This window comes from Puma concolor, chromosome D3 (assembly GCF_028749965.1).
Source record: "Puma concolor isolate L17-30 chromosome D3, mPumCon1.1.hap2, whole genome shotgun sequence".
Classification (NCBI taxonomy): Eukaryota; Metazoa; Chordata; class Mammalia; order Carnivora; family Felidae; genus Puma; species Puma concolor.
The window spans coordinates 21,918,739-21,934,220 of NC_141678.1; the positions used below are offsets into that span (position 1 = coordinate 21,918,739).

At 49.6% G+C, this 15,482-nt stretch overlaps 1 protein-coding gene across 4 annotated transcripts in view; it reads right to left on the reverse strand.

The window, feature by feature from the left end:
* Positions 1–401: 401 nt before the first annotated feature.
* LIMK2 (LIM domain kinase 2) overlaps positions 402–15,482 on the reverse strand; it is a 59,319-nt gene continuing 44,238 nt past the window's right edge. For all 4 annotated transcript variants that reach the window (XM_086682042.1, XM_025933167.2, XM_086682043.1 and 1 more), the window contains 11 exons: positions 15,232–15,337; positions 14,676–14,872; positions 12,777–12,963; positions 11,856–11,942; positions 10,558–10,689; positions 10,339–10,395; positions 8,152–8,217; positions 7,031–7,205; positions 6,029–6,084; positions 4,807–4,964; positions 402–2,212 (listed from right to left, as the gene is read on the reverse strand). In XM_086682042.1, the coding sequence (XP_086538168.1) occupies positions 2,068–2,212; positions 4,807–4,964; positions 6,029–6,084; positions 7,031–7,205; positions 8,152–8,217; positions 10,339–10,395; positions 10,558–10,689; positions 11,856–11,942; positions 12,777–12,963; positions 14,676–14,872; positions 15,232–15,337 (1,366 nt within the window). In that variant the 3' untranslated portion in view covers positions 402–2,067. The remainder of the gene's footprint in view (positions 2,213–4,806; positions 4,965–6,028; positions 6,085–7,030; positions 7,206–8,151; positions 8,218–10,338; positions 10,396–10,557; positions 10,690–11,855; positions 11,943–12,776; positions 12,964–14,675; positions 14,873–15,231; positions 15,338–15,482) is intronic.

Genomic DNA, 15,482 nt, shown 5'->3' on the forward strand with positions numbered 1-15,482 from the left:
TCTTCTCTCAAGCATTTATAGGAAAACACAAGGTGTGGAGGTGACTTGCATTCATTTCTTCCCTTTATGAAGGTGGCACCCAACCCTGCAGGGAGGATATCCAGGCTTATAGGAGTGTACATGCATCAGAGAGTGGAAGTATATGGCCCCAAGGGAAGCACTTGGCTGGGAGGTCAGAGTCAGACCTGCTTGAAGGACTGGGTTGCCTCAGGTGGCATGTGCATGTTCTCTGGAGCAGGTTAGTATCTATATAAGAGGGGATTAGAGTTGGGGTGTGTGTGAGAACTCCTGCTATGGGGAGTCACAGGGCGGGGCCTGAAAGTGGCCAGCAGACCCTCCACATGTACCCTCCTCCTGCTGAGCCAAGCCCCAAGTCACTTTCTCACTCTCCGTATCATCAGTTATGTTAACTGCTCAATTTATTTGGTCTGTTCAACGGCCCACCGTGGGCCCACCACTCCCATGCTTGCTGGGGACAACTGAGGCACAACCAGCCACAAAATGCTGACTTAGGGCTGCTGGGAGCCAGGGCTCAATCCTACAGCAAGCTTGCACACTCCACACATTACGTATGGTCTATATAGCAGGTAAACTCTGTCCAGAGATGACATCTAATCCCACAATTTATCAGGTCTATGTACAGTATTTCACATATCACCCAACAGATACAGCAACAAAATAGTTTTAAAGTCAACCACTCTCCTGGATCACTCCCCACCACCACCTCCCCCATCCCCCAAACAACCACCACACATTGCAGTAACGTCCCAAACCCATTTCCAATTTGTTAAATATGGTGCAAGCTCACAGGAGGAAAATCTATTTGTGTTGAAGAGTCCCTGGAGCTCTGGAAGCCAAGGTGGAGGGTGCCTCTGGGGCTTTTCAGCACCCATGAGCTGTGTCAGGAAGATACAGCCAGGAGCTAGTGAGCTGGGCCAACCAACAAGGGAGGTAGAAGCCAGAAAGGCCAGCTCAGGGAGTGGTCTCCTCCAGCACCCCAGCTCTGGAGCTCTGCCACCACCACCTCCTGCCTAGGTTGCTGCCTGGACCAGGCATAGTGAAGAGTGAGCAGTGGTTGCCACAAGGACAAGACCAAGAGACTGCTGAGATTCCCACTCCCTTGGCTCATACACTGAGCCTGTGGCAAGCCACACAATCCTCCAGAACCCATCTAACACTAAGCTAAATGTCCTGGGCTTCTGACTGAGGTGCCCACCAGGCTATGAATGACAGCAGCCAGGATATGGGCTTTCTAGAAGACAGGGCCCCTTTCTAGCCCCTAGCCTCTTCCTGCACTTGTGGGTGAGTGCTTGTTGTAGGCAGAAAAGCCCAGGAGCTCTCAGCAAGAGCGGTAGTTTGTGAACATGAGGCGGAAGCTCCCCCTCACACTGATGTGGCCCCTAGGCCTGGGAGATGAGTAGAAACTAGCCCTTCCCTGACTCCTGGCCAGTTCCACCACAAACTAAGGAACTCTTCAAGACCTACTCCCTCAACCCTTGCCCCACAGGGGGGCGGGGCATGGGGTGGAAGGCGGGTAGCACCACTGTCATTTCACATCCTTGGATAGCCACCTGGCCACCAGTCTCTCTCTCATCCACACTCCCCCTTAAAGTCCTCCTGTATCCAGTGCGACCAGAGACTTCAGAGCCCACAGGCAGGTTCACCCTGGAATCCTGCCCAGCAGGTCTAGGTCACACTAATTATTGTAAGCAACAGCCTCCCAGAATCACACTGCCAGGGAGCTCCCGAGTGGTCATCAGTAACAGATTCCCCCAGCCCATGGGCCAGGCTTTTCTTTTTCTTTTCTTTTTTTTTTTTTTTTTCTTTCTTCACAGCTTTCAGGTGAGTGTTGGATTTACAGACAGTAACCAGAACCCCAAACCTGTGATGTGTTTCCTGGTGCTGCACCCGCTGGCCTCCTGGGGAGGTAGTAGGGATGGCTTGTTCTGCTTCTGAATAAGCCGCCAATCCACAGGAAGCCCGGACGGCCCTGCCCACAGCAGAGATGGGGTGCAGAGGGGGCAACGGTGGCTGCAGAACGCCCCCCTGCAGGGGGCTGGGCCAAGGCTAGGGAGGTGAGTCCCGGGTCAGGCCATACTGCATGCTCACAGTGTGGTCCAGCTCTTCCAGCTCTGCAGGCAGTGGGATGCCCAGCTCCCCCAGATAGAGGGAGAGAGCCTCAAAGGAGTCCTCCAGTTTTGAGAATGCCGGTCTAGAAAGAAAAGGGGCGAGTTGGAGGCAGGTGAGACACGGACAGGGCCACGGGGTGGTGTGAAAGGCACCCAGGCCTGCATCTCAACCACTTCCTAGTTGTGTGACCTTGGGAAAGCCCCTTAACCTGTGCCTCTGCAGGAAATGGGGATATAATGTTACTGCTAGTGTGTAGGGTTGTTGTGAAGATGGGAGATAATACTGTGATAAGGCTGGACTTGCTCAAAGGGGTAGCTTAAAAAAAGAAAGTCCAGGAGAAAAAAAGCTCCTCTCATGTCTTGGAGAAAATGCAATAATTTTAAGTGCCTTTTTAAAGATTCTTTCCAGTCCTTATACTGTCTTCACATCAATAGATCTGCTCAGGAAAGGACATTTCACAGACTCACCAGCTCTTCCCAAAGGGAAAACAAACACTGGGTTTCCAGTACTGTGGAAACAGTTTAGCTGCCCTGGAACCCTAAGACAGCTCAGGCTTACTCCACCTCCTCCATGTTTTTGTTTAACCGTCTTATCACCTTCTCAGCGGGGCCCACTCACCCTCACCACCGTATTTAAAATTACAACTTACAGGTGCCTGGGTGGCTCAGTCAGTTAAGCATCTGACTTCGACTCAGGTCATGATCTCGCAGTTTGTGGTTCAAGCCTCCCATCGGGCTCTCTGCTGTCAGCTCGGAGCCTGGAGCTTGCTTTGGATTCTGTCTTCCTGCTCTCTCTGCCCCTACCCCACTCACGTCTGTCTCTCTCTCAAAAATAAACATTAAAAAATTTTTTAGGGGTGCCTGGGTGGCTCAGTCGGTTAAGTGTCTGACTTCGGCTCAGGCCAATGATCTTGTGGTTTGAGCCCCACGTTGGGCTGTGTGCCTCTCTGCCCCTCCCATGCTCATGCTCTGTCTCTCTCTCGATAATAGATAAACGTTAAAAAAAAAAATTTTTTTTTAATTACAACTTTTACCCTACACATCCTCTTTCCTCAGCTCTGCTCTTTTCCCCATACTATTTGTCACTTTCTTTTGTTCAGTGAAGTTTATTCTATCTATTGTTTATCATCTCTTCTTATTAGAATGTGAGTTCTAGGAGAGCAGGCACCTTTGCTTTGTTCACTCCAGTGTTCAGGACAGTGTCTAACACATGGTAGGCACTCAGTCAATATTTTTTGAGTGACTTAAACACAGACATTTAGAATGACTAGGAAAGGATATTAGCAAACAAATACTGTGTAGCTTTACATTTTCTCCTCATGGTCTTACTCTGATGTTAGTGAAGGACTGCAGTCCTTTGGCCCATGAAGGAACAAAATGTAAAGCCTCCCACCAGCAAATCCCAACTCAAAACTTGACCTTGGAAACCATTTTATTTTTTATTAAAAACAATTTTTTTAATGTATTTATTTTTGAGAAAGAGATAACACGAGAAGGGGAGGAGCAGAGAGAGAGGGAGACACAGAATCTGAAGCAGGCTCCAGGCTCCTAGCTGTCAGCACAGAGCCCGATTGTGGGGCTTGAACTCATAAACTGTGAGATCATGACCTGAGCTTGATGTCAGACACTTACCCAGGTGCCACCTGGAAATCATTTTAAAATAAAGGTTATGTGCCAACTGGTTATCTTGAGGGGATGGAGCAGGAGAGTGAGGAGTGCTGGGGAGCACATTGGTTAGTAGATAATAGAAAATGTATACTTCCTGTGCTATATATTTTAGTAATACTTGAATTTGTTTTGTTTTTTTTTTTTTAAAGAAACAGGATTTTTGAGAGCAGGAAAAAGTACAGATTCTAGTTTTCTAATGTACAAACTTGAAAACAACCAGGGTAATAATGAAAACTATAACCTGAGATAAATAAAGGTCATTTAAAAAATATTTCTTTAAAGGAAAAAATTAGTTAAAATGAATAAAGATGCTCACTATAGTAATACCTATTGTAAGGAGAAACTGGAAAAACCTGAATATCTATATTACGTATATTATATGTTCAGACTATATCTTAAGTGAATTTCACATAGTCAACAAAAATGATAAATGGGAAGACTGGGTAGTATACTTTTTGCAGGGCAAAATATAAAACTTCTCTTTATTTGAGGGGTGGCTCAGTCAGTTAAACATCCGACTTCAGCTTAGATCATGATCTCCCGATTCATGAGTTTGGTCCCTACCTCAGGCTCCTTCCTGGCAGTGTGGAGCCTGCTTAGGACTCTCTCTCTCTGCCCCTCCCCCATTCACCCTTTCTCTTGCTTTCAAAATAAATACATAAACTTAAAAAAATTTTTTTTCTTTATCTGAGATTATAGCTATATGAAAAAAAATGTATGTGTTTGGAACAGATTCTGTTGGAATGGCACAGGTTTGTGTGAATTTTCTTCTGTTAAAATTTCTTTTCATGGCTGTGTCTTTGTTATATCCAGGTCACTCATGACAATGCCTTTGTCCCCCCTACCACCTCACCTGGCACATCAGAGTTGTTAGGGTGGCTTCAGTGGTTGGTATCCTTGAGCTCAAGGCTTTTGCCACCCTTGTGCCTGGGAAGGGCTTGGGGATGGCTGAAGGCTGGGGCAAGCATCCGGGCTTATGTGAGCTGGGGAGAAGGGGTAGGATACCAACCTGCTCTCGGGCTCCAGTTTGCAGCAGATGGCGGCCAGGGGGAAGAAGGCTGGGGGGCAGTCTGTGGGGACAAACTTCTCCCAGAAAAGCTTCACGTTGAGACCAAAGTCCAGTGTTCGGGGCAGGCAATCAGGATCTGCATACACCTGCCCGATGATCTGCAGGTGAGAAGATGGCTAGTCAGGAATGGGCTGTGGTGTGTGCGGCCATAGGGCAGGGGAGAGGGATACTGGTGTATGGACAAGAAGGATGGGCAGAAGAGGGAGGTAAAAAACCAAGGTTAGAAAGCTATCCTCCATGCCCAAATTTTGCTAGTCCAGACTTGTCTCTCAGCTGAGAGTCTGGTTACTGAGGAGGGTTTAGAAAAGACTTCTCTGCAGCAAAAGCACAATGTTCCAAATCTGGAGGAGGAGCTTCTATACATCCCACCCTGCCCTGCTGTGTGCCCTTGTGTCTATGTCCCCTGCCAGAGTTCAGGCTCTGTGAAGTGAGGTTCTGGGTCTGATGCATGTCTGAAACTTCTTGGCACCAGCCTCGTGCTTTGCACACAGTATATGCTCAATTGATCTCTATTAAAGAAAATGATTTTAAAAAACCCTCCTTCCATTATTCCAACTGTTCTTGTCTCTCCTCTACCACTCACCATTTTGTAGGAATTACAGAAGGCTCTGAACATATGTGTTTGATTGAGTGCTTTCAGACAGACTGAGCTAAGCTCCTAAGGGGAGGAATCTTTCCAAGACTCAGCCTATACACCTCACAGTGCTTAGAACTGTGCTAGACAGGCTAGCACTTCTTGTGATGGCTACTTCCACTTGTGGGGCTGAGGGCAACAGCACTATCAGGGCCTGGGGAATGGGGATCAGAGTCAAAGGTTACATTGGCCCAACAGCTAAATGGGACAACCATAAGGACAGCCTCATGCCTTTCCTAGTGGAGTTCCGAGTCTCACCTGCCCCTTACCGGCTATGTGACTAAGAGGAAGCTGCTGCCCCTTTCTGAGCCTCAGTTTCCTCACCTGAAAAAACCCTGCCCAGTCCTTCTCATGGGACTGATGAGACTCAAATGTGTCAACAGATGTGTGATAACTGCACAACCCTACATTCATGTTGACTTTATTGTGAGCTACTCATCGTTAGGAGAAGCAGTCCCAGTTCTGAGGCAGGGCAGAGCCATTAGGCCTTCTACCTCAGGCCTGGCCTCTGTGCAGGCCGGAGCTCACCTCGCAGAGAACGATCCCAAAAGAGAAGACATCCACCGTCTCATCGTAGCTCTTTCCTTGGAGAACACAGGAGAGCAGGCTGTTAGGTTTGGTCTCTTATCTGCTCTGCACTGAGTCTGGGGCCAAGCCAGGCCACAGCCAAGAACCAGGGCTAGAAGAGGCTCCATGGGGATGCCTTGAAGGCTTCCCAGGAGAGGTACCATCTGAACATCTTTCCTCAGCCCTGGGTGGGCTGCCTCAGAGAGATCTTATAAAACACACTATCCAAAATGAAACTACATTGGACATTGAAAGAGAAATGGATCAGGGTTCACCTGGACTCTGTCATTAGCTAGCTGTATGTTCCTGGGCAAACCGCTGAACTTCTCTGGGCCACAAGACTCCAAAAAGTGTTGGGGTGCCTGGGTGATTCAGTCAGTTAAGCACCCGACTCTTGATTTCAGCTCAGGTCATGATCTCACAGTTGTGAGACTGAGCCCCACATCAGGCTCTGCACTGAATGTGGAGCCTGTTTGGGGTTCTCTCTCTCCCTCTCTTGCTCTCTCTCAAAATAAATAAACATTAAAAAAAGATCACCAACAGCTTAAAAAAAGAAAAAAGACTCTAAAAAGGGTTAAACCAGCAGGCCATTTCTGAGACCTCACAACCCTGTATATTTCAAGAATCCCAGCCAGCATCTCTGGCTGGTTTGAACATTATCCACAAGGGGGCACCATAATTCAGTTCTCAGCAGGGAGAAGAAAAGGCTAAATCTCTTGTCAATAAACAGCCTGAGCTCTCAGCTACACTTGGGGCCCAAAAGCCACAGTCAGATCTCACCCTAAGCCCAGGACTTCAGGGAGGAAGGGGTTTATAAGGCCCAGTCTGGCAAGGGATAAAAATCATCCAGCTGTCAGCTCTGGGTATCTGGCCTTCCACTTCACCCAGGACTCTGATGCAAGATGTGGCTCCTAACTCCCCTCTGGGGACATGTCGCCTCCAGTGTCCAGTGTCAGGACTCACCATTCAGCATCTCAGGGGCCATCCAGTAGGGGTTTCCTACCACGGTATAGCGCTTCTTACGGTCATTCTTACGCAAGGTGCGTTTCTTGGTGGTGGCCTTCTCCACTGGGGGCTTTTTCCTCTCTTCAACTATGAGCCGTGACAGCCCAAAGTCTGCCACCACCACAGTCTTGTCCTGGTAGGACAAGGGCCAGATCAGGACTTGGTGAGGACATTCCCAAGAGAAATTGAGAAGGGGAGAAAAGGTATGTAGCAAAGGAGAGTCATAGCTCATGCTCTCTCTGGTAGATAAGGCTCAGTTATTTGTTTTCTAGCAGTCTGGTATCTGCTCCTCAGACTTCCCAGACTTGGGGGTGTTCACAACAGAGCCCCTGGAGCCTGGAGGAGTAAGGCTCTGGGACTTGCAGAGTGGAACTCAGAAGCAGGAAAAGGGATTTTTTTTCCTTTTTTTTTACCCCATCCTGCCAGTTCCCCAAAAGATTTAAGGCATGGCTAGAACCAGGATAAGACAGAAAAGGATAAGGTGTAGGGAGTCAGTGGGGGGATTTAGAGGGAGACAAGCTCTTCAAATAGCTACAGGGCAGTCATGTGGAAAAAGGGTTACGATTGTTTAGTGTGGATCTAGAGGGTGGAGCCAGGGCCAGTTAGTGGATACCTGAGAAGCTAGATTCCAAGTTAATCGGAGAAATGACATGCTAACAGCCAGAGCTGATGGTTGGTGGGAAAAAATGCTGGTCCCAAACTGGCCACTGTACATTTACTAGCTCTATGGCCTTAGACTGAGGCTTCAAGGTGCCACAGTTGTAGAATAGGGTCCTCAGTGAGCTGCTTTACAGAACTATCGTGGTGAAACCAGGAAAAACAACAGGGCTCTTTGTAGTGTTAAGGAACTTCTGAAGTCCCTTCTAACCAAAGGATTTCAAAGGCTGCTACTAGGAGGAGGTATTATTGTGTCTGCATGTGTTTGAGAGCCCCCAGAAGACAGGGGAGGGCATCAGGCGCAGCAGGAAGGGTAACACAGGAGTCCTAGTGACACCTGAGGTCTAAAGCACAAGGACAGTCTCCTTTGTGACAAGACATGAGGGCTGGCCCTGGGGAAGCCCAGGATGGTTGGGACATACCAGCTTGATAAGGCAGTTGTGTGAGTTCAGATCCCGGTGGATGATGCACATGGAGTGTAAATAGGCCTGGAACAGAAGTACGAGCTGAGGCCAATGGCCAGTAATTCAAGCAGATGCAGACCCTGGAACTGGGGGAGACTGCTCTTCTCCCAGGCCATCCCCACTCAGCTTCAGAACCCAACATGGACCTTAGGGCAAGGGCCTCCTGCTGTCACCCCCTTGTCCCAACACTAACAGAAAGCCAAAGACCGCCTGGGCTTCCTCTCTCTCCCTGCTGCCACCTCTTGCCCATCCTTTGGTTCGCTGACCCCAACCCAGTGCTGCTCTAGACCCTCATTGCTCCCTCCCAAAGTCCCCAACTCTACTGGGCCCTGGCCCTTGCATGCCCCCAGCACCTCTATCCATTTTATGTAGATCCAGGCCACCTGAAGTGAAGGTCCTCAGATGTACTGCTCCAGTCCCCCTCACCACCATCATCACCATAATCTCTGGCTTCAGCCACCCTCACCGCCAGTGATCAGAGAAGTGACTTCCTCCTGGCCAGCTGGCTCTGTATTTCTGACATTCTCCTTCCCTGAGACTCAGCACCCTCCTTGTTCTTCTACACTTTAACCTTTCCCTCTTCCTACCCCAATGTTTTCACACAAGTCTTTGCTATTTCCACCCCTAGTCTCCACTCCTGGCTCCTGTCACTCTCTGTAGCCACTTCCTTTTCTTTTCTCTTCCCCAGCAAATGTGGAAGGAGCTACTTCCCTCCTCCCCTGTCCTTTGCAATAATGCTTGCATCCCCTAGGCTCCTGGCTCTGCTCACATACCCAGGGAGCTCTTCCTGAATCATGGTAGCTCTTGTGACCTGCCTGCTTGCCTGTCCTTTCCCCAAAGGCTGCCAGAACTTCTCCCACGCTACCTGTTCCTGAGACTCCTGTGTGGCTGCTGTTTCCTTCTAGCCTCCTTGGTGTCAGCCCTTTTTAAAGCTGCCTTCTCTACATACGCTGATGCCCACTAACAGCACATCAGCTTCAGTCGACACTAGGTCTTCCCAAACCTGTTTCCCCAACATCACTGCCTCCCCAGTATCTGGTAAGTGACACCACCATTCTTCTAGGTACCTCAAAAAAGCACAGCTCTGCTCACAAAACTTCCTTACTTAAACATCTTTTACATCTGTCTAAAAAGATGCTTCCTGGGGCGCCTGGGTGGCGCAGTCGGTTAAGCGTCCGACTTCAGCCAGGTCACGATCTCGCGGTCCGTGAGTTCGAGCCCCGCGTCAGGCTCTGGGCTGACGGCTCAGAGCCTGGAGCCTGTTTCTGATTCTGTGTCTCCCTCTCTCTCTGCCCCTCCCCTGTTCATGCTCTGTCTCTCTCTGTCCCAAAAATAAATAAAACGTTGAAAAAAAAATAAAAAAATAAAAAGATGCTTCCTAAGCATCCTAAGTAAAATCCAGACTCCTTAGCCTGAAATATAGGGACCTTAATGTACCCGAGACCAACACTGTCTTAATGGACACCACATGAAGAGCGGTGATTAAAGCTTCAGGCTTGGGGTCAGACTGACAAGCCCAAGCTCCTCTCTCTTTCTAGCTTTCTAGCATCAGCTTCTCATCTGGAAACTGGGGCTGTCATGAGGAACAAACATATACATGCACGTCAGTCCCTCAGCTCAGTGCCTGGCATACAGAAAGCACTCAGCGACTGTCACTGGTACTACTACTACTATATAATTGGTATCATTCTTTCCCAGGTGAAATAGACTATTACTTCCTCTCTCCTCCCAGGTATTTGCTGCTATCATCACCTCAACCTTGGTGCCTCTCTGCCAAGAGGAACTTTTATCCAATTCTGACCCATCCTTCAGGGCTCAATTAGAACACTTCCCCCTCCTCTGATTTCATAGGCAGTGAGGTACCCTGCTTGTTCCAAGCTCCTGCAGTGGCTAGACGCTACTAGTTTGCCTCTCCAGTTTTCCCTTGAAGATTTGGAATTCTTTGAGGTAGATTGTGAGCTAAGAAAAACAACTGGGGGCAATTTCAACAGCCCAGAAAGAAGCTCAATAAATAGCTGCTGACTGACCCAGCCCATACAAGCTGCCCAGGATGGGGTCTTTGCCTTCCAGTGCCTGCCTGCAGTCCCTCCCCATCACCACCTCACCACCACTCCCACACCTGGCAGGGCTGTTGGCAGAACTCACCATTCCAGATGCGATGCCTTTGGCAAATCTGACCTTCTGCTGCCAGGGGAATGGGTCCTATGGGAAGGGGGAATGCCCATCAGAGGCTGTTGGGACCTGTCCCATTTGTTGTCCAGGCCCCATGGGTCAATATCGTCTGCCAGTGAACCCTCCCTGCCTGTGCCCAATCATGCTCAGCATGTCCCTTTGTAGGCAAAGCAGCGAGGGTGGTGTGCTCACCACACTGCGCAGAAAGTCCTTCAGCGTGCCCCCTTCAATGTACTCTGTCAGCAGGTTCAGCTTCTTGTCCTTGTACAGCACACCAATGAACTTGAGCACATTGGGGTGGTCCAGGCTGCGCATCACCTTCACCTGGGGGTGACGAGGCCAAGGAAGGTGGATGGTTACTTTCCACTATGTCTTCCTCACCCCTTCCCTCCAAGGAGTCAGTCTGATAACTGTTACCTGCATCTCCTACCTCTAGTCTTATGTGATGGGGCAGGACACCTCCACATGGATAGGGATGCCTCACAGGCCCCACCCTGGGATGCTGCCTTTCTAGGAATTGTACTGGGGGCAACTGGAATGGGAGGGTCCAGGAGTGAAACAAAGGCCTGGAGGGCAATACCTGAACCACAGGAGTACCAACCGAAGGAATGGAACAACTTGGGAGAGGTGGTAAAAACTGTGTAAATGCTCAAGAGATGGCAGTTCTCTGGAAGGCCCCACTCCAGGCTCCCTTAGCAGGGTGTTCAGGTGGTGAGTATAATATCTAGTTGTCCTAAATTGGCCTGTTTTCATGTCCATAACCCCCACTAACTGTAAGCTCCTCTGAACCACATCTCGTTTGTTACTGTATCCCTTGTACCCAGATCATGCTGTCTTTAGTAAATGTTTATTGAATAGGTCATTATGCTGTAATTTAGAAGGGGTAGGATATTCCTCTAGCGCTATTTTCTGCCCAGCTTTTAAGAAAGTGATTCTAAAATAAGTTTCCACCTAGGGGTGCCTGGGTGGCTCAGTCGGTTAAGCATTGACTTTGGCTCAGGTCATGATCTCATGGTTCGTGGTTCAAGCCCCACATCGGGCTCTGTGCTAACAGCTCAGAGCCTGGAGCCTGCTTTGGGTTCCGTGTCTCCCTCTCTCTTTGCCACTCCCATGCTTGCACTCTGTCTCCTCTATCGAAAAGAAACATTAGGGGTGCCTGGGTGGCTCAGTTGGTTAAGTGTCCGACTCGACTTAGGTCATGATGTCATGGTTTGTGGGTTTTAGCCCCACATCAGGCTCTGTGCTGACAGCTCAGAACCTAGAGCCTGCTTCAGATTCTGTGTCTCCCTCTCTCTGCCCCTTCCCTCACACATTCTTTCTCTCTCTCTCTCCCTCCCTCTCAAAAATAAACATTTAAAAAAAAATAGACATTAATTTTTTTAAAAAAAGTAACAAAATAAAACAAGTTTCCTCCTGAAACCATTATTTAGTAAGATCTACCCTCTTCCAAGAGTGACACCACACTCCTAACCCCTACCCCACCTTTTTACCTCAGTCAGAAAAGTCTTCTGTGTTTCCTCATCACACCGAATTAACTCCTTCATGACCATCACTTTGCCCGTGGCTTTGTGTGTTACCTAGTTACAAGGAGGACAACTATTAGTGGTGCAGAGTTCTGGGGAACTATGTGAAAATATATGCAACTGGCCATCCCATCCCTTGGAAGACATACTGAGCCAGATCAGACTGACAGAATTTATGTGTAGAAGACACAGCATGAGGCAACAGGGGCCTCAAAGGGGAGCGTACCCTCTTTGGAGAACGGGGCATGCATAGAGGGGAGGCAAGAATGCAGAAAAGGGAAGTGAGGAGGCAGGAAGGGACACTGCCAAGCCAAGCAGGGGCTCTGGTTATCTGACAAAGGAGTGAGTCCCTTGGGTGAACAGAAGTCTGGGGACAGTAGGGGTCAGTGCCACAGACATGCACCAGGGAACTAGGTGGGTCAGGGTGAGCTCTCCAGCCCCAATGCCCTGAAAGCTGAGACACATGGCTTACCTGACCCCCCCTCCCAGCTCTCAGCAGAGGAGGAGGAGAGAAAGAGAGAGAGGTTAGTCCCTAAGACTGTTCATCAGGGAGGCAGGAGCCACTCCCCTGTGTGCTCCCTGCAGTATACCCAACACTCAGGCCTCTGGGTACCTAAAAACATCCCTGCCTGGAGATGGCAGGGCCATGGGCAACAACTCATCCCAACCTGGGTCTCCAGGTCCACCAAGCTCACTACAACAGGAACGCTGCCCTTAGGTGGCCTGGGAGGGCAGGAGTGTAGCCCTCACACCATCACCTGCAGCAAGGAAGGGGCCTGGTGTCCTGCAGGGTATGTATGGGGTGAGACCATGTGGTAAGAGCTCCCCAAAAGAAGGTGAGAGAAGGGTAGGGGGCCGAGAAGCAGACCAGCTGCTGCCTGTGCTCACCTTGATGGCCTGTCCAAAGAAGCCCTTCCCCAGGATCTCCCCATGGATCAGGTCACATGGCCGGAAGATCTGCTGTGAGTAGCTGCTGGAACAGCGGAGGGATTCTGAGCGGCTGATGTCACGGCTAAAGAGCAGGGGCTCCTTTGGGGAGCTGGGGCCAGGGGACTTGGAGATGCTGTTACTGCGCCTGAAGATAAGGAAAGATGAGGGTAGGGATAGGGTAGTCCTCAGAGACTTGCCAGAAAAACCATGGAGGTAGAAACCCCAAAGCTACCTTACCACCCTATCCATCCCAATTTCTGTAGTTCAGGTGCTATGATGAGGGGAAGGAACTCTTATGTCAGACAGACATGCCATTTTGGGGCTACAAACATCAGTAGTTTATTTAAATACAATAAAACCACATTCAAAGCAGGAACCCTATAGTGCTCAATATAGGACAGCACTGTAGGATGGTAACCCACCACTCTACATGCCTGCTTGATTCAAGGTACGGAATTGGGTTAGAGTGGTAGCCTACCACCATCCGAAAAATGACCAAATGGGATTCTGGCTATTTTGCTCATTTTGTACCTGTCTATATTTCCTGAAATTTAAAATAATAAGCATGTATGATTTTTACAGCAATAAAACCAGTGTATTTACATTTTTAAAAGCAGCCAGTAATAATAATGGTTGATAACTGTTACCGACTTCCTGAAGGACAAGAAAGGTTGAAGTCCACAGCACTGCAGGTGAATTACAACCCTGCAACCTTCTCTCCAGCACATCTTCCTGTTCCATTTGGGCTACCCAGAAAGGACCACACACAGGCTTCTCAACTCTTGCTCTTTTGCTCTGCCTTCCACCAACTGTGCCCACAGAAGCACACAAGGTGTGCTGCCTTCTGCAGTATGGCCCTCCAGAGATCTGAGCAGTCCCTAGCCACCCCACATCTTCCTGCTTCCAAGCCATGTTCTCAGGCCTTCTCTGCCCTCTGGCACTTCGCCTCTACCAGCTCACTCGTTCTGAGGCCACAAAGACAGCCAGAAGTGCATGCCCAGAAATCTGTGGGGAGGGCCCTGTTTCCAAAGATGCCAGTCAAGGGCCCTGAGTGATTCAGTCTGTTTGATCAGGAGGGCGGATAAAGACCTGACTCCTAATGATACTAACAACACCTCACATTGAGTTAGTGCTGACCCTGTGATGTCACTGTGCCACTATGCATTCCTTTCCACACTGAATCCTTAAAGGATTGTCCTTACATAAAAGACAGCCACCTTTGTCTTAGAACTCCACTTTATAGATGCAGAAACAGAGGCTTAGAGACATGAAGTGATGTGTGAAGGGAGGGAGCTCAGCTCAAAAGCATGGTATGGGTGTGTCTGCCTGGAGAGCCACTGCTCCAGACTCCTGTTCTTTCAGTCTCCCTATTTGGCACCTGTACCCAGGGTGATTGCTCCCTCCCCATGGACTTGGAACTATGAGGTTTTGATTGTTGGTCCCTCAAATCTAAAACAGCTTGCATCCATCTCTTGCTTTACAGTTTTCAGTGTTCTTACTTCCACTTATTAATTCTTTCTGTGCCCCAACTCCAGCCTCTGAACCCCATGCTTTACCCATGGGCCATGCTGTCCTTTGGGGGTCAGCATTTCTGCCTCCTGAGTTCAGCTCAGAAGTTCAGTGGACAGAGCCGACTCTCTGGTTTCTAACGAAACCTGGCAGACAGCTGGGTCAGATCATGTACAGGCCCTGGCTGTGAACTGTGATCCCTATGGGGAGAGCTGGGTCAGCACAATCCTCATGGCCCATCTCTGGCCAGCGGGTTTCCTTCCTAACTCTGCTGGCCTCCCAAAGTCAGCTCAGCCTCATCTGAAGGATAGGCATGGGTCAGCATGGAATCAGGGTGGGAGGCAGCACCTCAGAGAGCGTCTCCTTAGTGTTCCTTCCAAATTCTCCTTGGTGTCCAAGGTGCTGAGAGTCGGGGAGTGTCCAGCATTCTGCATGCGGGGAGAGAGCCGTGCATCCAGCCGCAGCTGGTCCAGGCGCTGGGAGACAGGGTCATGTTCAATCAAGAGCTGAAGCGTCTGGCTTGTCTTGCTAATTGCATCCTCTACCTGTAGCCAAAAGCAGTGTAAGGCTGGCTCCCACAGGCTGTCCCATCCCAGGCCACCCACTGTCAGCCCACATGATCTTAGCACAGTATGGCCAATGCTCAAGTTGGCTAATGGTGGCCTCTAGCTGCCAGTAGCCCCAGTGCCCTCTCACTGGCATCCTGTCAGATATCCCATCTGTCAGGCCATCCCTACTGCCCTGAGAATGTGCCAGGCTGACACAGGTCATCAGTGGTCACAGGCTCAGTGGCAAGACAAAGAGATAGACTGGGGGTGGAGAAAGGCAAAGGTCCATAGCTTGATCTCCCAGAGGGTCTATACCATGTTCCACCCCCACAAGACAGACTGGACACACACTGTACCTCTTCCACTCGGAGTGTGCGGACAGGGGTCCCATTGATCTCCAGGATGCGGTCCCCGGGGTGGATGGCATTGCGGTTGTTGGGACTGATGTGCATCCGGTTGACCCTGGGCCAGACAAGAGTTGAGGCAGGAAGAAGGCATCCTAAAATTGTGCTTGACCAATTTTACTTGTATAGGAAGGTTCACCATGCCCCAGGCCCCTACATGCCTGCAAGGCCCAGACAACTCACAGGGGAAGTGCAACACCCTT